The sequence below is a fragment of the Panthera onca genome, chromosome E1 (genome assembly GCF_046562875.1).
Source record: "Panthera onca isolate mPanOnc1 chromosome E1, mPanOnc1 haplotype 2, whole genome shotgun sequence".
In the NCBI taxonomy this organism is placed as follows: Eukaryota; Metazoa; Chordata; class Mammalia; order Carnivora; family Felidae; genus Panthera; species Panthera onca.
Genome location: NC_138352.1, coordinates 18,704,938 through 18,729,385, shown reverse-complemented (window position 1 = coordinate 18,729,385; position 24,448 = coordinate 18,704,938). Strand labels below are relative to the sequence as shown.

The 24,448-nt window shown below is 58.6% G+C and overlaps 4 protein-coding genes across 9 annotated transcripts; all 4 read right to left on the bottom strand.

Annotated features, from left to right (window-relative positions):
- Nucleotides 1-151: 151 nt before the first annotated feature.
- On the bottom strand, nt 152-8,455 carry CHRNB1 (cholinergic receptor nicotinic beta 1 subunit). Of its 2 annotated transcripts, XM_060647428.2 has the most exons (11): nt 8,337-8,455; nt 8,112-8,251; nt 7,476-7,520; nt 6,689-6,798; nt 6,475-6,583; nt 5,763-5,910; nt 5,221-5,430; nt 2,324-2,547; nt 1,641-1,822; nt 1,171-1,318; nt 152-880 (listed from the first exon to the last, which is right to left on the bottom strand). In XM_060647428.2, exons 1-11 carry the CDS (start codon nt 8,395-8,397, stop codon nt 740-742), a joined length of 1,518 nt encoding a protein of 505 aa, XP_060503411.1. In that variant the 5' UTR covers nt 8,398-8,455; the 3' UTR covers nt 152-739. The 2 variants fall into 2 exon arrangements, with proteins under 2 accessions (XP_060503411.1, XP_060503412.1); XM_060647429.2 differs by lacking the exon at nt 8,112-8,251 and having other exon boundaries at nt 8,337-8,436.
- Nucleotides 8,456-8,582: 127 nt separating this feature from the next.
- On the bottom strand, nt 8,583-15,077 carry FGF11 (fibroblast growth factor 11). 2 transcript variants are annotated; one of them, XM_060647439.3, is made up of 5 exons: nt 13,768-15,077; nt 11,995-12,105; nt 11,693-11,796; nt 10,715-10,913; nt 8,583-10,422 (listed from the first exon to the last, which is right to left on the bottom strand). In XM_060647439.3, exons 1-5 carry the CDS (start codon nt 13,958-13,960, stop codon nt 10,352-10,354), a joined length of 678 nt encoding a protein of 225 aa, XP_060503422.1. In that variant the 5' UTR covers nt 13,961-15,077; the 3' UTR covers nt 8,583-10,351. The 2 variants fall into 2 exon arrangements, with proteins under 2 accessions (XP_060503422.1, XP_060503424.1); XM_060647441.3 differs by having other exon boundaries at nt 11,995-12,061; nt 13,814-15,077.
- A 530-nt stretch (nt 15,078-15,607) lies between these two features.
- Nucleotides 15,608-18,707, bottom strand: TMEM102 (transmembrane protein 102). Of its 2 annotated transcripts, XM_060647432.3 has the most exons (3): nt 18,021-18,706; nt 17,465-17,697; nt 15,609-17,318 (listed from the first exon to the last, which is right to left on the bottom strand). In XM_060647432.3, exons 2-3 carry the CDS (start codon nt 17,676-17,678, stop codon nt 16,000-16,002), a joined length of 1,533 nt encoding a protein of 510 aa, XP_060503415.2. In that variant the 5' UTR covers nt 17,679-17,697; nt 18,021-18,706; the 3' UTR covers nt 15,609-15,999. The 2 variants fall into 2 exon arrangements, with proteins under 2 accessions (XP_078293974.1, XP_060503415.2); XM_078437848.2 differs by having other exon boundaries at nt 15,608-17,318; nt 17,465-18,707.
- Nucleotides 18,708-20,163: 1,456 nt separating this feature from the next.
- Nucleotides 20,164-24,127, bottom strand: SPEM3 (SPEM family member 3). 3 transcript variants are annotated; one of them, XM_060647430.3, is made up of 3 exons: nt 23,910-24,127; nt 23,729-23,786; nt 20,164-23,628 (listed from the first exon to the last, which is right to left on the bottom strand). In XM_060647430.3, exons 1-3 carry the CDS (start codon nt 24,045-24,047, stop codon nt 20,177-20,179), a joined length of 3,648 nt encoding a protein of 1,215 aa, XP_060503413.3. In that variant the 5' UTR covers nt 24,048-24,127; the 3' UTR covers nt 20,164-20,176. The 3 variants fall into 3 exon arrangements, with proteins under 3 accessions (XP_060503413.3, XP_081647284.1, XP_081647283.1); XM_081791158.1 differs by having other exon boundaries at nt 23,934-24,127; XM_081791157.1 differs by lacking the exon at nt 23,729-23,786 and having other exon boundaries at nt 23,934-24,105.
- Between the last annotated feature and the right edge of the window lie 321 nt (nt 24,128-24,448).

Genomic DNA, 24,448 nt, shown 5'->3' with positions numbered 1-24,448 from the left:
ATGACTCTCAGACTAAGGGAGTAGGTCCTGTCATTTGCCTCATTTTACAGATGTGGGAACTTAGGCCCACAGCAGTTCAATAGCTTAGCTTATCCAAAGTTTGAGCACCAAAGCTGAAACCTGAAGGAAGGATTTTAAAGGGCTCTTCCCGCCCCCCCCCATTACAAATGCATCCTTTTAGACATAACCTTTTTTTTTATCCTAAAGATAATACTTATTACAAAAAAATAAATTACAGAAAGGTGAAAACAAAGATCACTAGTCTCAACATGCAAACATAAGCACTATTATTTGGTGCATTTCCTTCCAGGAGAAAACAACAACAACAACAACAACAACAAAAAACCCTATTCACTCAACAGACGTTAAGCACCTACAATCCTATAGGTCAGGACCTGTGCTAGGAGCTGGGGATATTACAGTGAACAAGGCACAGTTCCTGCCCTCAAAAGGCTTACAGTCTAGTTCTTGTTCTTTGTTCCATTATACTGGGAAGCTAGTGTTGCTATCCAAAGGAACTTCTACAAGAAACCAAAGACTAAATAAACTGATAGCGCATGTCTAGCGGGGCCCAAGGCTTCAGTCGGCCCCGTCCCACTTCGGCTCGCTCCCCATAAAGGCAATGACCTGGGAGGGCCGGATTCCTAGTGGAGTCGAGAGGCAGAAAGGGATAGGACTCGAGAGTACCGCCGGACTCTCAGTGCAGCCCGCAGAGGACCTGGGTCTTGGCCCTCTGTCCTCAAGGAAAGGGGTCGGCAGGGGGCAAGTGGTACGAGGCATCCAGGAAGATGACGAGGGTCCCAACGCTCGTGAAGATGATGAAGGTCCAGAGGAAAAGGCGATCCACTACCATGGCCACAAATTGCCAGTCTTCCTTCAGCTGGGGGTAGGCAGAGTAAACTGTTCCTGAGCTGCAGACCCCCAGGGAAGGTCTGCCCGCTACCCTTACCCTGTCCTACGAGCTCTGAGACAGGGGCGGGCCGTGGGACAGAGGAAAGCGAAACTGCGGGCGATGGATGGAGTGAAGAGCCAGTCGGAAAACAGGGGGCGGAACCAAAGGAGGCAAGCTTCCAATCAGAAACCAAACCGAGTGCTAGGGGCGGAGCCTGGACTGGCGGGTGGAGCCAAGGCCACCCAGGCCCTGCCCTGCTCCACCCTCATTGGACTTACCGCGTCGTGGTCCTCCTGTTCCTGCAGCTGTCGAGCGATGTAGCTGATCGAGGAAACGACCTCCCGCAGCTCGGGAGGCAGGCCCACAGCCCGGTTTGGGCCATCGATAGATCGCCGCAGGTCCGGGGCAGACAGTTCAGGCTGGAACCTGGAAGAGGCGGGACAGTTTGGCCACGCTCTAGGCTCCATCCCAATTCCCTCCTCCAACATTCTTGTCAGTTTTCGAAACGTGAGAGGGCCCTCTAGGCTCTCCCCGTCAGCGACGACCTCTCCAGTCTTCCGCAATTCCTCCCATCCCTCTACGCTTTAGTTTCCGCCTTTCCGCAAAGTAGGCGGCAGAAGGGGTACTACACTTCCCATGATGCTCAAGGGCATCTTCCGGGACCTTAAGCCGCCTGCCTCTGCACAGCCTTCTGGGAACGGTAGTTCACGCTCTCCCTTCCTTGTAGGCGACGGAGAGTAGGTACTACCTGTTGGGTTTGGGGAAGAGAAAATCGTTCGGTGGCTTCCGGATGAAATATTCATCTGTTCCTCGACCCCAGCCACTTGCTGGAGAGTCCCTGAGGGCTACAGGAGGTGGCTCCGGCATCAGGTCTCTCTCAGGTTTGGGCCTCTTCAGACCCAGGTACGGAGGGAGTTTGTGGATGAAGATCTGCTGAGTAGAAAGGCATATTGGTCATGGGGGGCTGGGGAGGGGGGCGCGCTCTCATGCTTTCAGACGGGAAGGGAAGTAGCTCACCGTCCCCAACCACCTGCCCATCCCTGCGCATGCGTGCGCGCGTCCCCCAGCTGCACAGCGAGGAAGTGCAACCACACGGCCTTAACTTAAGTGGGTTGGAGGCATCCTGTCCCGAAAACAAAGTTCCGAGGGCTTCCACCCTGATAGGACCTGACCCCGAGGATGTTTCCCTGCGACCCAGGGATGGGCAGTATTGATGAAGCCAATATGGGATCTAGGACATGATAATGTCAGGAGGGTAAAATTGACTGTGCAACCTTTCAACACCCAACTGGCCTTGGCACTTGAACACTCTACCAGGGGTTGTAGTTATCGTTCAGGTCTGTGAAGTTGGTAGGAGAGAGGAGTGGCACCTGCACAAAAAGACGAACGCTAGGACTGAGAGTTAACACTGGTTGGAGAAGGACATCTTACCTGACGGACCCAAATGGGCATTTGGTGGGTGTGGGGTGAGCGATGGTGCAGGTTGAGGACTAGGACGCTAAGGATGACTGAGAAAGTGACGAGCACCATGGTGAACATGAGGTACTTGATAATGATGGGGACAGACAGGGAGGTCTCAGGAACTTTGTCTGCCAGCAGCAGCAGGAACACAGTCAGGGTCAGCAGGGCAAAGATCGAGAGCCCCATCTTCTCTCCTTGCGGGGCAGAGAGGAAGGTGGAAGGATTAGGCTTTGCCAGAAGGCGATTTCCATGGCATAATCAGTGACCATGTCTCCAGCCCACTCAAGGACAGGCTTTTGGAAGGGCCAACTGCAGGCAGATGAGTCCTACAATGATAACCTCCAGCTCGGACTTACTCTCCTAAACTCCAGATTTACAGCCACCTGCCGATTTAACTTCTCCACCTGGATGTCCAAGAGACATCTCAAAATTAACCTGTCCAGAACCTAATCCCTTGACCACCAACCCCTCCCACAGCCTTTCCCACTTCAGAAGTGACAAATCCCATCTTTTCTGTGGCTCTCAGTCCTGCTCAACTCTCCTCCCTCTCTCTTAACCCATACCCAATCCATAGCAAACCCTACTGGTTTTCCTTTCAAAATATATCCATACAAAGTACCATTACCTCAGGTCTGAGTTATTATAAAGGCCTCCTCGGGGCGCCTGGGTGGCTCAGTTGGTTAAGCGTGCGACTTCTGCTCAGGTCATGATCTTACGGTTGGTGAGTTCGAGCCCCACCTGGGGCTCTTTGCTGTCAGCGCAGAGCCCGCTTCAGATCCTCTGTACCCACCCCCAGATCTCTGCTCCTCCCCCACTCACACGCACTGTTTCTCTCTCCTCAAAAATAAACATTAAAAAATAAATAAATTTAAAAAAAAATAGAAGGCTTCCTCTTTGCTTCATTGTCTTTACCCCTGCTGACTGTTCTCAACAGAGCAGCCAGACTGATCCTGTTAAAATGGAAATCAGATACATCCCTTTCCTTCTCAGAACCTTCCAGTGGCTTCTCATCTTCTTCGGCATAAAAGCCAAAGTGTTTAGTGTGGTTGACAAGGCCTTCTGCTAATTCTCTGACTTTATCTCCTACTGTTTTCCTTCTCGCTTACTTCATTCAGTCATTCTGGCTACTTCTCGAATACGCAAGGCTCACTCCCACTCCAGAGTCCGCAGTCACCGCCAACTCCACCTCGTACATTCTTCCCCCCAGATGTCTGCCAGGGAACATTCTCTCAACCCCTTCACTCTTTGTTCAAATACTGATCCAATATTTCCTTTTTAGTGAGGCACTGGCTGACCATTCTATTCCTTAAGATTTTATTTTATTTATTTATTTTTTAGACAGAGAGATAGAGGTAGCATGAGCAGGGAAGAGACAGAGAGAGAGAGAGAGAGAGAGAGAGAGAGAGAAGGAGAGGGAGAGGGAGAGAGAAAATCGTAAGCAGGCTCCATGCTCAGCACCAAGAGCCCGCCATGGGGCTTGATCCCATGACCCTGGGATCATGACCTGAGCTGAAATCAAGAGGTGGTCCCTCATCTGACTGAGCCACCAAGGCGCCCCTTAAGATTTTAAGTAATCTCTACACCCCCTATGGGGTTTGAACTCACAACCCTAAGATCAAGAGTCACGTGCTATACCGACAGAGCCAGCCAGGTACCCCTGACCATTCTAGTTTAAATTACAACCCCTACCCCCATTCTCATCCTCCCTAACTGTTTTTCCTACTTTATTTTCCTCTTTAGGACTTGTCCTCTCCCAGTATACAACCTAATAGATTTATTTATTTTGGTTGTTGGCTGTTTCCCCCACTAGAACATAAACTCCAGGAGGGCAGAGATTTTTGTCTCTTTTATTCACTGATGTATCCCCAGTGCCTAGCACGTTATAGATGCTCAACAAATATCATTGCACGAATGAATAGACCAACCCTTGTAGCTTTTTTAAGGAACTAAATAGCAATTTGAAGGATCTAAAAATGAAACAAAGTATATAAGGATGTGCCAGGTGGCTGATTATTCTCGGGGCATACAACAGGCACCTCAAACTTCAAGGAAGGTATGGAAATAAATAACTTTTATGGTCTGCTCTACTTTAGTCCTATAATATTGGGTTCCAAGATTTGCCCTGCTCAGGGAGGAAGTAGAAGTTACATTTGGAAGTGTGTTCTAGAGCTGGATCATTCTCCTTCTCTAGACAGAGAACTCAATGCCAGAGAGAAGGAAAGAGTGCTTTAAATACCAGAGTTGAGGATTTCTGTCTGTGAATCAGGCTGGCACCAACTCTCTCTGACTGCCTAATGTCGGGCAAATGACTTAAACTCTCTCAGCCTCTTTGTCTTCCTCTGTAAAATGGGAAGACAGTTCAGTACTTATCTCACAGAGTTGTAAAGATTAGAATTGAATTAATATATGCAACATGTTCATTATACTACTTCTAGCAAGGCTCAAAAATAGTAAAAATAATACTAATGCTTACACAGAACTTACTTGGTGCTGGGCACGGTTCTATTAACTCAATTCATCCTCAGAATAATCCTATCAGGTCGAGACAACAATTGTCCCCATTTCCAGATCAGGAAATTGAGACACAGAGAGAGGAAAGAATTTGCCCAAGGTTACTCTGCTGCCTCCTAGAGAAATGTCACTATTGTTTCGAAGGGGGATAGGAGGCCAAGGGACTAGTAGGTGTCTGGAAAAGAAGGGAGTGAGCTGGGGAGGATACCAGGAATGGGAGAAGGATAAAGGAGAATTGTCTAATCCCAGGAGCTTGTTGGTCCCAAGAAGGAGATCCTAGGATTCTGAAAGGGAAGAGGCAGAAGTTACTGGATGGAGAGAAGTGGGGAGGTTGGCAGGGCCCTTCCCTCCCTTACCTGCATCTGGAGGCAGGTAGAAGACGAAGATGGCCAGGAGAGTGATGAGGATGCACGGGGCAATGACATTGACCAGGTAGAAGAGAGGCTTCCGACGAATAATGAGGTAGAAGGTGACTTCTTCCCGCTGTCCTTCCCCGCCTCCCCTCAGATCCGCCGGAGGCTGGATTAGCCGAGAAGGCTTGTGGATAATTTCCCATTGGCCATTCTCTGGGAGGAAGGAGAGGGGAAGAGAGAAGAACGGGACACAGATGTAGGACCTGACCTTACTGGTGCCAGATACGGCTTGATCTGCCACATCCTAACCCTCAGGTGGCTGATGTGATAAGGGCTAGCTGTGGACATCAGGCTGGGCAGCCCATCTCTGATAAACGTGAACAAGTCTCAGTTTTCCATATCTGTGAAACTTGTCTTGCTGACCCCACAGGGCTGTCCCCGGGGCATTGCTGATGGGGAGGGGGGTGGAGAGGGGGCGGTATTTATCAGCCTGTTAGAAACCGGAAAGCATAAAGCCCATGGACGTGGGAGCCATGCCCGCTCACCAATGAAGGTCCCTTCATGAATGTACACTTCCTGCCGTTTCTGCTTGTCAGGACCCAACGCGGTCTGCAGGCTGACCTCTGAGCTGTCATAGCTGTAAGAACTGAACACCATGGTGCAGTTCTGCCAGTCGAAGGGGAAGTAGGTGACCTGGATGGGGGGGGGGGGAGTGATGTGGGGTGGGGGGGTGTCACCAGGGCTGCCAGAGAACTGTTGCGGGGGGGTGCTGGGGGAGTTGGAAGGTCACAGACGAATTGGAAGGTTATTAGGGGAGGCCTTGGCCAACGGAAGCAGGATCACTGAGAAAGACTGGAAGTCAGGGACGGTGACGGGAGGAGAAGAAACAACGGAAAATCGGGCCACCTGGGTGGCTCAGTCGGTTAGGTGTCTGACTTCAGCTCAGGTCACGATCACGTGGTTTGTGGGTTCCAGCCCTGCGGCAGGCTCTGTGCTGACAGCTCAGAGCCTGGAGCCTGCTTAGATTCTGTGTCTCCCTCTCTCTCTGCCCCTCCCCCGCTCACGCTCTTTCTCTGTCTCTCTCTGAAGAATAAATAAACATTAAAAAAAAAAAAAAAACCCACACACGACAACGGAAAATCAGGAGGGCGGGAGAGATGTGAGGTTGAGGGCATATGGGAGGAGGGAGGCGCGTCAGCCTCTGGGGAGAAGCAAGGTTTCTGTGAGCCCTGAGCTTCCCAGGGGGAGCCCGGCCACCTCGATGCTGCAGCTGCTGCGGTAGAGGCCTGGAGGCTGCCAGCGCACGGAGCCGTCGGAGGACACAACCACGTTCAAGTCCAGAGCAACGCCAAAATTTCCGTCGTTGCTGCGGGTGAAGGGTCTTCTCAGCCGCCGGGATCAGGACCCCGCCCACCGGAGACCCCGCCCTCCGGAGACCCCGCCCACCTCCCGGTCTTTGGGAAGACCCTACTTGTTTAGGAGCACCACGTCCGGTAACCACACGGATGCAGCCGCGATGCGCAGTGAATCGATGCCCTCGTGCTCCGCGGGGTCCCAGCTCAGCCTGTAGTCAGTCCACCCCTGTGGAAGCAGAGGCCGAGGGGCTGTCCGGGGCTGGAGGCTGGGAGGGGACTGGGGATGGCCGAAGGAAGCCCGGGAAGGGAGTGCCAGGGAGGGAAGCCGGCAGGCAGGTACTAGGGTTCTGGAAATCGGGGTTCTGATCCCGGCTGCACCTTCACTGGCTGGGACCCCGTCGGCTAATTTCCCCCTCCCCCACTGAGCAGGTGGCACTAGCTAGCCACTAAAACAGTGTTTTTCAAACTACAGCTGGCGACCCTTCAGCGAGTCTGGAATCAAATAAGCGGCCCCTGGGGGCTTAGTTAGACGTCAATCTTTGGCTCAGGTCATGATCTCACAGTTCGTGAGTTCCAGCCCCGCGTCAGGCTCTGGGCTGACCGCTCAGAGCCCGGAGACTGCTTCCGCCTCTGTGTCTCTCTCTGTCTCTCTGCCCCTCCCCTGCTTGTGCACACACACTCTCAAAAATAAATAAAAAACTTGGTGTACCCAAAGTGTGAAAAAAAATTAGAATATGGAACGCAACTCTCATAGTAAATATACGTATTGTTTCCTGAAGCTTCCCTTTGGGTCATGTGCTCCGAGGTCGTGATTCTTAGAAATAATACTCTTACTGAGCGGGACGTTGGAGGAAATTGTAAAGGCAGCGGGACGCCCTTTCCCACCCCACGGGGTCTCCGTACCAGGTCTAAGTACACCTTTGTGCTCATCTCTTCATCCTTCTCGTTCTAGAAGGGAAAAATTTCAAGGGTAGAGGTGACGTGAATAGAGAGCAATGAAGGGGCTCGGAGGGTCAAGCTCCCTCTGGAAACCCCTCTTTTTCCGGAGTCCCACTCTCTCGGGTCCAAGCCCTGCCTCCAAGATGCTGCCCTGGTTTGAGCCCCGCCTCTATCTCAGAAACTTCCGGCCGTCTACCCGGCCAGCCAATTCATCTACCAGTCCGCCCACCCCCGGCCCCGCCCACAGCCTACCGTTCACCCAACCCTGCATCTCCGGCCGCTGTGGTCTCTTGACCCGGTCCCGCACCAAGCTCCGCCCCAGCCTGCGACCCCGCCTCAAGACCCGCCCCCCAGCGCGTCGTGGACTCCCGGCTTCACTTCAGGACCCGCCCGCAGTCCGGCTCGCCGCCCTGGCCCGCCCCACCCCTGGCCCGTCCGGCGGCCACGCCTACAGCTTGTCCATTGGTCCGATTTCGACCCAATCTCGGCTCACGGCCTATCTCCCGGCCTGGCCACGCCCCCAGACGGCCCCGCCACGCCCCAGGCCACGCCCCCAGCCGTTCAGCAAGTCGGACCTCAAACCCCGGCGTGCGCCCTCACCAGGCTGATGAGCTGCGCCAGGCTGAGGCCAATGCTGACCCCGACACGGTCTCCCACCTCCCGCGCCGGCCGCACCGAGCTATCGTAGCCCGAGAAAAGCTTCTCGAGGAGCCGGCCCTCCGCCTCCGAGCCATGGGCGCCTGGAAGAGGAGGGCACTGAGTGAAGCCACCGTGCCCTGCCACGACCCCTGGTCCTGTCACTGCTCCTCTGAGGCCCGCACTTACCCGGGGCGAGCGGCGCCCCCAGCGCCCCCAGCAGCAGCAGCAGCAGCGCCCCTGAGGTCATAGCCCGGCCGCGTAGCTCAGTGACTTCGCTCCGTTCGCCAGCGCAGGGGAAGTGACGAGGCGCCCAGAAATGTGCACCTGTCGTTGGGGGACAGCCGCCAGCCCACCCGCCCCGCCCCTGGGACTTGGTCCCGCCCCAAGCAACTGCCAATGCCCGCCACCCACAGATGACAGACAACGTGTAAATCGTTGTACAAATCGTCTTTAATTGAGAAAGCATGGAGTGGAGACCCTGTCCCCTGGGAGCAGAGCCAGGAGACGGGTGGAGCCTGAGCGGGTTCTGTGTGGGTGAGGGGAATATGCGCCCCTCTTGCAACAAGCCAGAAATAGAGCCTGAGGAAAAGTGACCAGCCTCTGAGCCCCAGCCCCTCCCTTTAGGGCCCTCTCCTCTACCCTGCCCAGGTCCGAGGCTACTCAGAGTGTCCCTCCTAGTCACTGGTGGCTTCCTGGTCTTTTCCAGGCCTGCCCCAAGCTCTCCACGCTTTTTTGGGAAAATCTAGTCAGGCCCTTTTTGGGTACCTAAAACTTAGCTGAGGTTATAAGCTGTAAGTTAAGCAAGTTCTAGTCAGTTAGAAGCTCTGGGGGTATATGAGGTCTAGAGCCCCGAGAGGCCCTCACCCTCCTTGGCCTGATTTGTAGGGAGTGGGGTGGAACTTATTGCTGAACTGGGGTCTCTGCACTGGGGGATCAAGGTTGTGTCCCTCCTCTTATCCTTTTTATTCTAGACTCATTACCCTAAAGACCTCAGCTTTAGAGGGGACCTGGGAGGAATTCCTGCTGAGGTAGCTAAGTGTTCATGTCCCCCCCCCCCCCAACCCAAGCACAGCCGAAACATGCCACGGTTGTGGCCCCCTGCCCATCCCAACCTCCCTACTATGAGCCAAGGATTCCTGCCCAAACTCCTCTGCCCTTCCTCAGACTCTGTTTCCCCGGCGGGACCCCAGCTGAGTTGCAGGAGCTAGAAACTGCACGTATAAATAAGGTTAGCATTCTATAGGAAGAATCAGATTTTTAGAAAACCTAGGAAAAACAAGAAGTGTTTCTCGATTCACCGAGAAACGCATTACTAGAGAAGGTAGGAGGGTGGGTCTAGAGCTTCCTCTATATGAGCATTAATAGGGCTATTCAGGCCTCGTTTCCATCCTGGAGGAAAGGGCTGAGTCCTGGTCTACGTCCTAGAGCCGAGATTCAGGAGGAAGTATGGCTCCATATGTGTCTAGAACACCATGCTCTAGCAGTGGGTGTCTTTGGGATAAGAAAGTTAAAACTGTGGTGTTCTGGGACTGGTCCTAGTTCAGGCCAAGGCCAGCAGCTGGACAGGGCTCATACCCAGCCCCTCTCTACCTGGAAACCAGGGGGTCCATCTGGGTCAAGGACAGAAGCCTGATGGATCCAGAACAGAGCCTGGCAGCATGCCAGCATTCCAGCCCAGAGCCTGAGTGCAAAAAGGGCCCTGGCTAGGGTGCCTGATGTTCCAGAACCTGTCCAGAACAAGGCAGAAGGTGGAGGAGGGAAAAAAGGGAACTGATCCTGAGCTCCAGTAGACCTATAAATCTATGGTTCAGTGGCAATGAAAAGGGCATAGGGCTCCAGGAACTGGCTGAGCCCCGGGGTGGGGAATATTTATGTCCTGGTTCTGTCATTTGGGGAACCCGGGCGCCTTCTTGGGAAAAGGCTTTGCGGGGCTGTGAGTGTGGAAGGAAAGAAGGGATCAGCCAGGACCACTGTCAGCCTCCCCCTCTCTGAACTCCCAGGCCCAAGGAGCAGGGAAGCCTGGGGAGTCACAACCAGCCCCTTGGCTCCCTCAGGATCGAGCACCCGGTGGGACCTGGCTGCTCAGGGCATGAGTGTGGCGGCATGGGTGGGGGCGGGGCCGGGAGCAGGGCTGGGAGACAGGCTGTGGCTGTGGCTGGCTCCGTGCAAGTGCCAGGAGCCTCCAGTCCACGGACTATATTTCAGGGGGCAGGGGGACTGGAAGGGGAGGTCTCAGGGACACTGTGGAGAGAAGGCTCCCGGTACATGGCCACTGTGAAGGGGAGAGAGAGGAGCAGGAAGGAGAATTAGGCACGGAGAGACGTGGGAAGAATCAGCTTTGAAAGGGCTCCCATCCCCTACACCCTTCCTCTGGGAATCCCAACCCACAGGAGAAGGGCTCCCCAAAGTCCCGGGGGCCAGGGGCCGGAGCCTTCCTGGTTTGACCCCTCATAACAGGTGTTCTCTTTAACACTCGTAGTACCTTAGCTGTGTGTCACTCAATGTTCACATCGAGGCCAGCACCCTCCCCCCGACGTCCTTTCCTTGAGTCCATCCATACTCACCTTCCAGGAGCTTGGGCACAAAGTGGGCCGCTGCCTTGGTCTTCTTGACTCGATTTCCCTTCATGACTCGGCCCTCCTTGTCCAGGCCCAGGTACCAGGCCCGGCCAGAGCGGCGCTGGCGATAGAGAGCAGAGGCGTACAGGACGTAGTAATTCTCGAAGACGCATTCCTTAAAGCGACACTCAGCTGTGAAATGCGGCTGACAAGACAAAGAGCCAGAAAGGCACACAGAGACAGAGACGAAAAGACTTATCACTGGACAGAAGGGAGCCCTGAGAAGAACCAGCCAGGGGGCGCCTGGGTGGCTCGGTCGGTTGAGCGTCCCGCTTCGGCTCAGGTCATGATCTCACAGCTCGTGATTTCGAGCCCCGCGTCGGGCTCTGTGCAGCCAGCTCGGAGCCTGGAGCCTGCTTTGGATTCTGTGTCTCCCTCTCTCTCTCTCTCTGCCCCCTCCCCTGCTCTCTCTCTCTAAAATAAATAAACTTAAAAAAAAAAAAAAAGAACCAGTCAGGATACAACCCCTGCGTTTTGGGCTGGAGGGCCAACTTCTTACTCCGTATAGAAACTAGGAGAAAGGGGGAATGAGGGAGCATCTGGTCAGCACTCCCCACCCCCCCAGGAGGTGGGGGTGGGGCCTGGAATAAGAAGATACCTGCTCTCTACTCTCCTTCCAGCCTCTCTTGCCAGCCCCTCTCCGGGCTGAGTCTGGCGAAGTTCAGTAAACATGAAATCTGGAGGGAGTAGGATGTGCAGGAGTTCCAAAAGGCTGGAAGAGTTGGCCAAAGAGCCTGGTGGTTCTTGGGGGGCTACGCAGGCAGCAGGGATGGGAGGGACCCTAGCGGAGGTGCTCTGCGGTGGGCAATAACAGCACATCAGCAAGAGCTGGAGGGAGAGGGAGTCCTAGCGGTAGTTAAGGCTGTAGCTGGGGAGCCCTGGCAGGGGCGGCGATCCCCTGGCCACTCGGCCTCAGTGTCTCACCGAGCTGTAGAGCAGCCCCTCGGCGTTCATGGCCATGTAGTGACCCAGCTTGGCACTCTGGATGGTGACCACACGGAGCCCCACGGGGATCAGGTTGAAGTGGGCTGGGGGTGGAGAGAGGGGGCATCAGTGTCCCGAGCCTCAGACCCCCATCCTGGCTCCCCTGCTTCCCTTGGTGGTGGTGGTGGGGGGTGTCAAAGAGCCAGACGGAGAATGACAGCACTTGAAGCAGGCACAGGATGGCCACCTCCTAGCCCCGCTCTCCCCTCCCCTCCCGCCCAGCAGCTGGCTTCCTCTCTCACTGAAAGAGCTGGTGTCCTCTGGGGTGCCCTGGATGGTCCCGTCAGGATTCGCCTGGAGGTAGAAACCCTGGCGGCAGAACAATTTGGTGACGATGCCTTTGAGCTGAGGCTCTGGAGAGAGAGACATTCATCTTTGAAAATGACATCTCTGTTCCCAGAAACGTTCCTACACTTGGCGGGATCAGAGGAGAGAACCAGGGGAGAATGGAGGGGAGGACGCAGGTCCCAGGGCCCCAGCCCTCAGCCCCTCTAAGCACGCTCTCAGCCACCTCTCTTTGACTCGGGAGGAAGCTGGGGGGTGGGGCCCTTCTGCTTCCTCTAACCCCCAGCTTTCTGTTTAATTTATTGAAATTTATTTAAATGGCTTAATTCCTACCCTACAGCTCAACCACCAGTGGGGGAGGGGAGAAGAGTTGGAAAAGGAAGGGGAGATCCATCCAAAGGCAGAGGGAGCCAGGCCGGACCGCTGAAGGGGCAGTGTGCTTGCGGCCGTGGGGGGGCGGCCAGGTGACCACGGGGTAGGGGCGCCCCCTCGGGAGCGGGGGTGGGGCTGGGGCTGACGCTGACTCAGCACCTGCTGCTGCGGCTGCCGCTCGCTTGGCGCGGGCCTTGCCTTGGCCCAGTGCCGGCCTGTCTGACACTGACCCATCTGTCTGTCTGTCTGTCTGTCTGTCTGTCAGTCTGCTGGCTCGCGGGGGCCCAGCCCTCCCCGAGGCTCAGCCTCTCCCTTTCAGCCAGGTAACCCGCCTGAGGTGGGGGACGTGCGGTACCAAAGCGAGGAAACCGGAGAAGGGGGCCCGGGCGCTGGCGAGGCAGGCTGAGTCACGTGGGGGCCGGGTCCCACTCAGAGGGTGGGCTGCGGACCGTACCAAGCGGAGGGCCGGCGGCGGGGGGAGGAGGGCACGAGGGGGCTGCCCCTGGGGGAGCTGGGAGCCGGCGGGAGCGGGGCCAGAGGGCCTCCTGCCAGCCGAGCCTGGACGGGGACCACGCGCTAACCCTCACAACTCTCCTTCCCCCGTCGCTTGCGCTCGGCCGACTTCCCTGTACCCCCTTGTAGGTGGTACGACCCCCCAGTCTCCCAGCGGGTCCCCAGCCCTGTACTGGGTCGGAGCTGCTCGCGCCGGAGGGTCCCCCGATCGTGTGGGAGCCCCCTTCGGAGTCGCGTAGGGGGTAATGGGGGGGAGGGGGCGGGTGGCCGGCTCCCCTCTCGAAGCGCAGGTCACAGAGGCGGGCGCACAGAGGGGCGGGCTGGCGAGGTGGCTGCAAGGACACCCGGGGGAGAGCTGGGGAGATTGGCGCCGCGCCAGGCAGGCTCGGCCAGCGGGAACCGAGCCAAGGCGTGGAGGGGCGGGAGAACCGGGGCGGGGGCGGGGCCGCCAGAGCTGCAGAAACCCTCGGGGTGACCCAGGCGTCCGGAACCCCCAGGCCCCTGCGCTCCGGATTGAAAGAATCGCGAGAGCCGGCACGTAGGCGGCGGACGGTGGGGGTGGGGACTCCTGTGTTGGGGGGGGGAGGAGTGGGGGGCCGAGCCGGAGCCGCGAGGCTTCGGAGCGCCAGACCTAGCCCCTCAAGCCTTCCCCTTGCCCTCGACAGCAAGGAGACTCGGGGGTATGGGCAAAAGAGAAGGGAAACTGAGGCACGATCTGGCAGGAGCCGTGTCGTCCTGGCCCACCCCACCTCTCACTTTCGGGGAGCCCCCCTCAGTCGGGCCCCATCCTTCGGCGTCCCTGGCCTCAACCTCCCAGACCCGGAGACCCCGCTCCAGCCACTCACCAGGGCCGCGGTCCGGCCGCGAGGGCCGCCCCCCGCACAGTCGCACCTTGGACAGAAGGATGACGAGCTGCTTCTGGCAAAGGGACTTGGTGCCGCGGGGACACACGCGCCGCTGCGCCGACACCGGCCGGCTGCCCCCGGGCTCGCGGACCTCCCGCTTCTGCCGGATCAGGCTACTGGCCAGCGCCGCCATGGCGCCCCGGGAGGAGACACCCCCAAACCGGCAGGCGCCCCCAGCGCGCTCACCGGGGCATGCTCTTGACGCTGGGGTCCCAACTCACCGCCCCACCCACTGGAGCTGAGGATAAGCCCCAGGGCCCCCGCCCCCCGCCGCCCCTCGGCCGCCAGCTCCCACCCTTGGGCCCCGTGCTAGCCCCACTGGACCCAGCAGCCTATGTATCTCTGTTGACCCCACCCTCAACTTTTGCCCCCTACTGAAAACTACCCCCTTTCCCTGTTCTCCGGTGTCCCTGTCCCCTCTTCCCTTATCCCAAAGTCAAGACCCTCAAAATTTCCAAGATGTGGTTGCAATACCCCCAAGCACCTTTCCACCCTATTTTGGGGACCCGCACTCCTGCCAAACCCACCCTTGTAATCTAAAGGGTGTGGGTCCTTAGCTTTGACTCATCCCTACTGGGGCACTGCCAATGTCAGGGAGGAACCCAACCTTGGTGTCTTTGCCACCTTCTAAGTGGGTCCCCCACTTTTTTCCACTGAAGTCCCCCAAAACTATGTCTGGGGAAGCCCAGGCTGTCCCCTGCTCAGCGATTAGGGGTTCCCCGACCCTGTCTCTGGGCAATACCTTTTTTTCACATGGTTCCCAGCTGCTGAACCCCCTTCCTCACCTTGTTACCCCCCACTCCTTTTGAAGTCACCTCCAAATCCACCCTTCCTAGTGGGTTCACCAGGTAGGTGGTTGTCTGGAGGGCCTCTGTCACCTCGCGATAAGGAGCATCCGTTGTTTCCCGCCCCCCCCCCCCCCGGGTTGCCCCTTAATTTCCTCGGGGACAGCTGGTGCTTGTTTAGATCCCACGCCCTCCAATCCAACCAGCCCCCCGAGAGGCGTGCACCCACGTTATCACCAGTCCCCGAATGTGAACAGGCTCCCTACAAGTCAGGGCGCGTCAGAGCTTTCTGCGACAGGGCTTCCCCGGGACAGCCTATAGCACCCTCTTCCTTCCCCGACGCCCCTCAACCTGTCCTGTCTTGTTGATCCGGCGACGGGTGGCTCTGGCTCCGGTTCCAGGCTCCTCCCTCCCTGTCCCTCGCGAGCCGAGCCTCCCTCCACGCCGGGCTAGGCGCCCCGGACCCCCAGGAAGGAGGGAGGGTGTCTCCGCAGAGCGCCCTGGTCCGGCGAAGTCAGAGCCCCGGGCCTGGCGGCTGGACCCAGCAGAGCGGCGGCGGCGGCGGCGGAGGCAGCGGCAGTGGGGAGCTGAGGCAGCGGCGGCGACAGCGGCTCCCCCTCCTCCGAGAGCCGGCCCGGGGGCGGGGCAGGGGGCGGAGACGCCGGGAAGGAGGGGGGGGGGGGTGAAGCCGGGCGGGAGGAACCCCGGGGTTCCTCGGAGGCAGGGAGTGGGGACGGTCTCAGAGGCAGGCGGAGCCGAGGCCAGGCCGCACGTCTTGGGGTTCAGAGGAGGAGGGGCAAGGAGGCGACTCCACTGAGCGGATCCCTGGATGGGAGGAGAGGTTGGGCTTAAGATGGATGGAATGGCGGACGCTGGGAGGATGGAGAAGGGGACCCTACTGCCCCGGATGGGAGGGCAGAACTGAAGGGGGAAAGTGGGGGAGAGTAGGTAGAGGTGGTGGTGAGGTCTAGCCTGGGGCCGAATCCGGCCTTCTTGATCTCCGATTTTGTGCGAGCCAGATTGGTCAGTCCCTGGTCTCCGTGCCTTCTCTCTGCGTTTTGTCAGCAATATGCCCCCCTCCCCCTTCCCTACTGACTCCTAAGAGAAAAGACCATAAGAATTGGGGAAGATGGTTGCCTGAGGAAGCACCGGGCGGGGAGGGGTGCTGGCCACAGATCCGAGGAGCAGAGGGGCCAGAAGTGGGACGACCACAGGTCAGGGCCTGGGGACGGGGCAGGAGGGTGGGGAACCACCCGCGAGGAAGCCTTCCAGACTGATCTTCGGGCCCAGGACGCTCAGCCTGCCTTCCAGGCGAGGGGCCGGCGGCCCCCCCACCACACCCCGCTGGCCAACAGAAGCACTTTCCACGCGGGTAGGAGCAGCGTCTTTAATGGGCCCCGCCTCCCACGCCAGCTAAGCCGCCCCCCTTGCGCGCAGCCTTGGCCTCCTCCACCGCGGCGCGCAGGGCCCGGGCAGGGTCCCCGCGGAGCCCGGCCAACGCCCCGAGCAGCCCAGCGGCGCCGTCCCCCGCACGGAGCTTTCGGCCGCTCAGGAAATAGTGGGGCAGCGTCCCGGCCTCGAGCACACGGCCCAGCTCATCCAGCAGCCCGAGGCAGCAGGCGCCCGCGTTCTCCGGCCGCGCGAGATAGAGCGCGGGCAGCCGCTCGCACGCCCAGTAGAGCAACGTCCGCAGGAGGTAGGGCGCCGCGGCCCGGGTCCCGGCCACCAGCGGGCGCAGCAGCGCCTGGGCCGCCGCGTGCGCTTGCAGCAGCGGAGCGGGTATGCGCGCCTTGAGCGCCAGCTCCTGGCGGGCGAAGCAGAGCTGCCAGCCGGAGGCGCCTGGCTGCTCGCTGTGGCCGCCGGGCACCAGGTAGAAGGATGACGACTCGGAGGCCAGCGGGCCGGCCCACGAGTGGCTCCGAGCGCCCTCGGGCCAGCCGGCCACCGACACCACGGGAATCAGGTCGAAGAGCAGGAGGTGGCGCGGGGGCTCCGGCGTGGCCAGGAGGACGGTGGTGAACCCCGCGTGGCGGGCTGCGTGGACCAAGCGCGGGGCACCCGGGACCGGGAACAGGGACTCCGCGACCGCGGCCAGCGAAGCAAAGAACCACGCGGCCACCTGGGCGGGGCAAAGCGTGGGCCATGCCTCCCACCCCTCCGTCTGCTGCAGGCCTGGGCTAACGACGGCTGCTTTCGTGACGTCACCATTCAGGTTTTCCAGCGGGGTGGGAAAGCCAAGATCCATGATGCCTTGCCCAGGCGGCTCTTGCCCCGAAACGTTAGGAGGTGCTTTTTCCAAAGCCACGTTTGGATCAGCCTCAGTGACAGAACCGTGCGGCCGGTCCACGGAGCTTTGCCGGCTCTTGGGACTTCCTTCACTTTCGGTTCGGTGGGTGGAATCACGTCCTCCTGGGGCTGGAGGTCCTAGGCAATCCTGCCATGCCTCCCGGACCGAGGTTCCGCGAATGCGCTCTGGGAGGCACAGCCACGCGTAAGAGGAGTCCACGTCCAGTCGCAGCTCCTGCCCGGTGCCGTCTAGCGAAAACACGGGCACTAGGAGTGTAAAGCCGGCGTCGTAATGAGGTCCCCGGACGTAGGGACCTAAGGGTGCAGGTCCCAGATCCAGGGAGCCCTCGCGAACCCCGCCACGAAGCAGCAAGAGCTCCGCTTGGGGCGGAAAGCGGGGGTCCCGGCGGTGAATAAGACCTACAAGAAAAGACAGGATCGGGAGGGCACGACCCAAAGCCGGGACGGGACGGGACGGGGCGGGGCGGGGCGGGGCGGGGCGGGGCGGGACTGGACGGGGAGGGACTGAGAACCGCGAGCACCCGAAGGCAGGGAGAGTTACTTACCCAGCAAAGAGAAGACAAAGTCCTTGGCCCGGAGGAGGTCTGGCCCCGGCTTGGGCGCGTCACTCCAGCTTTCCTGCACACCCAGCTCCTGGATCAGCTGGGTTAGTTCCTGCAGCTGCGCCCCAGAGCAAAAGTCGATGTCCGTGAGCGGCCGGGCGGGGGCTGGGGGCGGCGGGCCCCACCAGGGCGCACTCCCCCAGGCCGCGGAAGCCATGCAGCTCAATCGTTTGGGGCTAGGGGAAAACACGGACGGGAGGAAGCTTAGACGGGCCGTTCCTTTGCTGCCAAAAAGTCGCCCGCGTTCTTCTCGCTTCCCCAGGCCCAGCGAGCGAGCCCAAGCACAGTTCGTCAACGGGTCTGCAGATGGAGGGCTCTAAATTTAGTCTTGAAAACGAACCAGTAAATACCTCCTCCGGCGTTGCCCTTTTCTCACACGCTGGTCCCCGCCCCCATGGAGCGGCTCACCTGACTCAGCAGGTAAAAAGTAGCCGTTAGGCCCCTCCTGCGGGATGAAAGAGCTAGTCTCCGCCGCCGCCCCTTGTCTACCTCCACTCACCTATTTGGGAAGGGAAGAGGCTTGTGGCCTGCGGCTTCCCTCTCAGGGGCAGCTGCAAGGGCTGGGAAGGGAACGGATGGAAAGGTTCAACAGGTGTCTTCTTCCTGTAGCTCCCAGGGCCACGCCCCCCATTGCGACCACGCCCCCTTCTGGCCGCCGGCCTGGTGGTTCCGGGCGGGCCTCGCCTCCAGCCAGAGCTCAGTCACTCTTCCCTCTGCTGAGATCTCGCGCTGTCCTGGGGGTTGTAGTTTGTTTTCCGAGCTACCAGGGCGTTGGGGCCACGCCCCCACATCCTTTCCTGTTCCGCTGAAGTAGTGCCTGATGGAAGTTGTAGTTTCTATGGAGAGCAACTGTTCGTGACTTTCGAGCCCAGGTCAGCCAGGCACAAAAACATCCCGTGGGGTTGGGACAGAGGATGGATCTGAACAGCAGATAATAGTGGGGGACACACCCCAGAGCCCGGGGAGAAATAGGGGTCTCCGCATCCCTTGTGTGAGTGGAGGAGCCCTAATCGCTTAGACCTAGGAGGGTTCGTCCATGCGATTCTAACTGCATTTTATTTTATTTTTTAAGTTTATTTTGAGAGAGAGAGAGAATCCCAAGCATTGTCGGTGAAGACCCCTCAATATGGGACCGGAACTCACAAACCTCGAGATCGTGACCTGAGTGGATTGGCGTGCTTAGCCGACTGAGCCACCCAGGTGCCCCCCATAACTGCATTTTAGAGAAGAGACTGCAGCCTACGAAGGTTGCCCATGATAGAGCTGAGCCAGAGGGGTGTCGGAAAGCGGCTCGCAGCTGGGTGGGGAGGCATCTCTTTGGAGTCAGGGGTAAGCAAGAACACACAGGAGGTGACCCAGGAATACACATCTGGCTCAGGGAAGGGACCTGCATATTAATGATGCCCACCTCAGACACGAGTGAGGGCAGGGGAAAAAAAAACAAAAACAAAAAAAAACCACTTTGACATCTGCCAGCTCGTGTATGTACATGGAAGAGTTATCAGGACCAAAAAATCAAGTCCAGAGGAAAATCCCAGCTGGGCTGGGGCAGGGCAAGGGGAAATTATCAAGAGAAGAAATGGCTTTCAGTTACCACGGCTATCAGAGGCACAGCTTAAGTCGGGGATGAGACTAGGAGCCAGAACGAGAAGACAGAGCCACAGGAAACCAGGGAGAGGCTCACAGCTCAGACCGACCCATGGCTGGACCAGGTGCCCTCCCCTCTCCTCCCACCCTGGGGACTGGGTCTGAAGTGAGATAAGCCTGAGTCAATGGCAAGAGAATGAAGCAGAGACACCGAGAAAAATTATAGTGGCCTGTGGAGGGGACCTCTCAGAATCCAGAGCTCAATTTGGGGAGCCCAGAAGTCAGGGGTTCCTAGTCATTGACAAAGAGAACCCTTCTCCCTCGGCCACCTCGAGCCCCAAAACACAGCCCAGAACTGGGGAGGCAGGTTCCCATATATCTGGCTGTGACCCAAGAGACCTGATTGAGAAAACTGAGGACGAGGCTCTATCTCACAGTTTTGGGGTGATCAGGCAAAGGGCACCCCTACATCTTCCCTCCTCCCCAGAGGGTGACCTCTCAGTCACACTAAAAACAACGAAGTTCTCCGGGTTCTGGGGGAGCTTTGACGATGGTGGGTTTGGGTGACTAGCGAAAGGAAAAGTTTCTCTAAACTCTAAATAAAGCGCTGCCGTCCATCAGGATTTTCTGCGACGATGGAAATGTTCTGAATCTGTGCCGTCCAATATAGTAGCCACCCGTGCCTACTGAGCCCTTGAAATGTAGATGCTGAGACTGAGGAACAGGATTTTACTTTTTGTTTTTGTTTTGTTTTCATTTTTTTAAAGTAGGGGGCTTGAACTCGTGAGCCCGAGATCAAGAATTACGTGCCCCACCTACTGTGCCAGGCGCCCCTGAAGTTTGTTTACTTTTCATTAAATTACGTTTTAATCGCCATATGTGGCCAGTGGCTACTGTATCGGACAATGCAGCTCGAGGGCCTTGGGGACAATGGGTTTCGCTATGTGGCAATGCAGGAGCAGGGACAAGGCTAGCATCGGTCTTCCTGAGGCCCCGTGGCTGGCCAGCGTCGGGAATGGGGCTGGGGTGGATGTCCTCAATCAACCACAGAACACTTCTCTTGCCTCTTTATTCCCAATGCACCTTTGTCCCCTCTTTTTCCAGGGTCCTCACCACACACTGATGTCCCCACTCCCTGATGGTCTCCGGTGAGTTGCTGGGTGCCTCTTGGCGAATGCGCCTGGGAGACAGAGCTTCGCACTTGTCCCTGCCCAGCTGTCTTTGGCGGGCGTCAAAGACCACGTGCCCTACCCGGGTGCCCGACCCAGGACAGTAGGGCCTCCAGTTGTTTTGGGGAGGCATAGACTTCTGGCGATAGTTCTGGCAGGCCGAAGGGATGGTGTTCACGGGACGATACACCCAGTCTTGGCTGCCTGCTCGCCGGGGGGATGGCTGCAGCTCGATCAGTACGGGTACCTCTGAGAAGGTGTGCAGGTCACTGTAGACCACCTGGGGTTTGGAGGCGTAGGAGTTCTGACTCAGTGGAACAGAAATCCATGGTAGGCGCTGCTCTGGACCCTCCTTCCGAGGAGCCTCCTCGGGTACAAATGACTTTGTCATTTGTGTTGACTTTGGGGTCTGAGGTAGGCCCGAGACCTGGACAGTGTCAGTACCTAGGACAAGGCCTGGGTTCTTGTGGTGGTCGGGACTTGGGGTAAGGCACGAATCCTTGCAGAGGCCCGATCCCCCATTAAGGCCTTGAGTCCTGGGGAGGCCATGGTCTTGGGTAAGGGCTGGGCCCTTGTGGGGGCCAGGATCTTGATTGATTCCTGGGTACTTGTGGAAGCTAGGGTCTTGGGTGCGTTCTGGGCTCCTGTGAATTCCAACATCGTGTGTATGGCCGCATCTCCTTTCGACTTCAGTGGCTTGTGTAAGGCCTGGATTCTTATGGAGATCAGAATCTTGAGTAAGGCCTATGCTTCTGTAGACTCCAGAATCTTGGGGAAGGCCTGGGTTCTTGTAGTCTCCTGAGTCTTGGGTAAGGCCTGAGCCCTTATGAAGGCCAGAGGTTTGGACCAAGCCTGGACTTTTGTTGACTCCAGAGTCTTGGGCAAGGTATGGGCTCTTACGTGGGCAAGAATCTTGGGGAAGGTCTAGACTCCTAGAGACTCCCGACTCATTCGCATTACTTGTACTCTTATAACCTCCAGAATCTTGAGAAGGGCCTGGGCTGTTATGGAGACCAGTTGTTTGGGAGCAATCTTGGCTTTTATAGAGTATAGTCTCTTGGTTTTGTTCTAGATTCCTATAGACTCCAGAGTTTTGCATAAAGCCCGAGCTCCTCTGAATGTCAGAAGTTTGGGGAAATGGTGTGTTTTTGTGGAGGTCAGAAGGTTGGGTGAGACATGGGCTCCTAGAGATACCTCCATCTTGAATAGGACCTAGATTCTTCTGGGGGCCAGAATCTTGGGTAAGGACTAGATTCTTGGGAAGTCCAGAGTCTTGGGAAGGGCTTGGACTCTTGTAAAGATAGGGGTCTTGGGGAAGGCCTGGGGGCTTGTTCAGGCCAAGATCTTGAACAAGGCCTGGGTTCTTGTAGGGGCCTGGATCTGGGGCAAGGCCTGGGTTCCTAGGAACTCTTGAGTCTCTTGAAAGGTTTGGAGTCCTTTGGAGGTCAGAGTTTTGGTTGAGGCCCGGACTCTCGTGAAGCTCAGGGGCCTGGGGTCGGATTGGGGGTTGGAACGTCTTGGAGAGCTGGGGAGGGATGGGAAACTGGGAGGAGGGGGTGGATGGAGAAGACTTGGAGGCTGGGGGATTTTGATGGTTGGAGAGTTGACGGAGGACGAAGGATTTGGGAGGCATAAGAGGCAGAGATAGAGTGCATGGTGGAGGAATAGTGCCCGGCACGCTCTGGCCACCGGTTGGAGAATGAACGCAAGGTTGGGAAGGTATGGCGCCCTTGGAGTAGACCACGCACTTGGGGTAGACTGGAGTCTGGGAGTCTGTGTGTTTCCTCTCAGAGCTGCAAGGGTGGAAGCTGCAGTAAGGGAAGGTCTTGGGCTGCAGGAACTTGTCTTTGGCGTCATTTGAGATCTTCCATTCCATATTCCCCAACTCCAGGTAACCCAGTATGGACCCTGCGGAGGGCTTGGCACTGTCCCCACCATGTGGCTTCGGTGTCTGCTCCGCTGCACCAGAACTGCCCAGACCCTGCCCCTCTTGGGCCCTGGGGAGGGTGCCCAAGTCCTTTCTGGAATACCCAGAGTTCTGGGGCGGGCACACGTGGCATAAGTTCTGCTTTGCCCTGCGGGCATCGTAGACCACCTGGCCAGTGGAGAGGCCTTGGCTGAAGGCAGTCGGGGTAGAGGGAATAGGAGTTAGGATGGGGGTAGGTATGGTGGCAGAGACAGAGATAGGAATAGGGACAGGAGCGGTAGTCAGGGTCATGACCAGAGCTGAGGTTGGGACAGAGATTGAGCCAGGGGCTGGGGTAGCAGTTGGGGGAGGCACTGGGGCAGAGGCGGGAGCAGGGAGCAGGGTGTGAGGGGTGGGGGTATAGGTCACAGGAGCATGGGCCGGAGGGAAGGCTGGGGCATGGGCTATTGTGTGCTTGGGACTGTGACCCAGGGAATGGGCTGAGGGGTGCTCAGGGTCATGGGCCTGGGCAGCAGTGTGCTGGGTGTGCTCAGGGGTGAGGCCTGGGGGATGTGGAGAGGCCTGGGCTGAGGCATGCTCGGGGGCAGGAGCTGGGGAGAGGATCTGGGCTTGGGGGTCGGGGTGCTCAGGAGTGAGGGCCGGGGAGGAGGGCTGGGCCTGGAGGGGGTTGTGCTCAGGGTTGTGGGCTGGGGGGGAGATCTGGATCTGGGTCTGGGCCTGGAGGGGGTTGTGCTCAGGGGTGTGGGCTGGGGGGGAGATCTGGGTCTGGGTCTGGGCCTGGAGGGGGATGTGCTCAGGGGTGTGGGCTGGGGGGGAGGTCTGGGTCTGGGTCTGGGCCTGGAGGGGGTTGTGCTCAGGGGTGTGGGCTGGGGGGGAGGTCTGGGTCTGGGTCTGGGTCTGGGCCTGGAGGGGGTTGTGCTCAGGGGTGTGGGCTGGGGGGGAGGTCTGGGTCTGGGTCTGGGCCTGGAGGGGGTTGTGCTCAGGGGTGTGGGCTGGCGGGGAGATCTGGGCCTGGGCCGAGTCGTAGTCTGGGGTCTTAGTCTTGCTCTCGGGCAAGTGGAGGGGAGCCATGTCTGCCTCGCTCATCCTGGGGAACTGGGAAGGTGTCTCGTGCCTGGAGAGGAAGGGCGCCCGGGCCTCTAAGGCTGTGACCTGAGGGGCCTCCCCGGCTCCCATCACCCCTTCCTTCCACAGTCCCCATGGCGCGTCCACAGGACCCCCTGCGTGTCCACCCCGAGGCGGCATCCAGCGGCTCCCGGAGGCCTTCTCGTCGTTTCTGTCTACTCTCCAGGAGTCCAGGTGGTCGGAGCGCCCCGGCAGGAAGCGCCGATGGTAGCTGGAAGGGACTCTCGAGCACAGGTTCTTGGGGTCCTCGGAGCAGCACGCGCACGTGGGACGGTGGCCCACGCCTCTGGCTTGTTTGTCTGCAGGGAAATCGGGATGGGACGAGGCCCGGCTTCCCGAGGGGCCCGAGAAAGGGGGACAGGCCCACATCCCCTTGAGGCCACGCTGGGGCCCGCTCACCTTTGGGGAAGAGATGACGGAAGAGGATCCTCAGGTTGCTCTTCAGATGCCTCCAGAGCTGAGGGACGCGGGGAAAGGGGGAGTCCGGAAGTGGGGTGAGCCCCGAAGGCCCGCTGCCCTCCCGCCTCAGCCCCTTTGAGGCCCCCCGTCCCCCGCCCCTAGTGCCCAGCCCTGCCCTGACCAGAGTCACCACGTTGATCCCCACATTGAGCAAGATGAAGCTGCCCAGAATCAGAAGAATTGAGTCTCCGAGGTCCTGGCACTTCCTGGGGTGGGTGCCAGAGCACCCTGGCGCTCCGGGGTGGGCTCGCTGTCCCATGGCCGGGGGTCCCAGGACTGCCTGGGCCCCCTGGCCCCCACATACTCGCTAGGAGCCAGGCTCCTCTGGCGGGGGAGGGGGAGAAGGACTGGGTCATAATGGGGCGGGCGGCTGGGGTCACAATGAGGGAGGGCCGGGGACAGTGTGCCCTGGTAACTAGGTCACCTGAGCCCGGACGGTCAGGTGGGGCCTGGAAGCCCGCGTGCCTGCCCCGCGGCCCTGGCTGGGTCCCCCACTGCCCGCTGCCTCACTCCATCAAACACGCACATCCCATCCCCTTGGCGGCTCCTGAGGCCGGGGAGACCTTGGCCTCAGAGCCCTGGGGAAGGCCCAGCTGGACCCCAGAGCCCTGGCATGCTTCCTGCCCTTCCCCGGGCCGTGGTCCCGGCTCTGCCCACACG

Bases quoted from the DNA above. Each gene is read 5' to 3' on its own strand.
- FGF11 (XM_060647439.3), bottom strand. From the start codon at position 13,960: ATGGCGGCGCTGGCCAGTAGCCTGATCCGGCAGAAGCGGGAGGTCCGC. The intron at 12,106-13,767 runs GTGAGTGGCTGG...CTCTCTCTCCAG, and splicing joins GCGGCCGGACCGCGGCCCTG to AGCCTCAGCTCAAAGGCATC. The intron at 10,423-10,714 runs GTGAGTATGGAT...TCCCCTTCACAG, and splicing joins TGTGCCCAAGCTCCTGGAAG to TGGCCATGTACCGGGAGCCT.
- TMEM102 (XM_078437848.2), bottom strand. From the start codon at position 17,678: ATGGCTTCCGCGGCCTGGGGGAGTGCGCCCTGGTGGGGCCCGCCGCCC. The intron at 17,319-17,464 runs GTAAGTAACTCT...CTTTTCTTGTAG, and splicing joins CTTTGTCTTCTCTTTGCTGG to GTCTTATTCACCGCCGGGAC.
- SPEM3 (XM_060647430.3), bottom strand. From the start codon at position 24,047: ATGGGACAGCGAGCCCACCCCGGAGCGCCAGGGTGCTCTGGCACCCAC. The intron at 23,787-23,909 runs GTCAGGGCAGGG...CGCGTCCCTCAG, and splicing joins GGATCAACGTGGTGACTCTG to CTCTGGAGGCATCTGAAGAG. The intron at 23,629-23,728 runs GTGAGCGGGCCC...ATTTCCCTGCAG, and splicing joins CCGTCATCTCTTCCCCAAAG to ACAAACAAGCCAGAGGCGTG.
- CHRNB1 (XM_060647428.2), bottom strand. From the start codon at position 8,397: ATGACCTCAGGGGCGCTGCTGCTGCTGCTGCTGGGGGCGCTGGGGGCG. The intron at 5,431-5,762 runs GTGAGCGGGCAT...CCTTCCTCCCAG, and splicing joins TCATGAAGGGACCTTCATTG to AGAATGGCCAATGGGAAATT. The intron at 1,319-1,640 runs GTAGTACCTACT...CGCCTCTTCCAG, and splicing joins CTCTTCCCCAAACCCAACAG to GTTCCAGCCTGAACTGTCTG.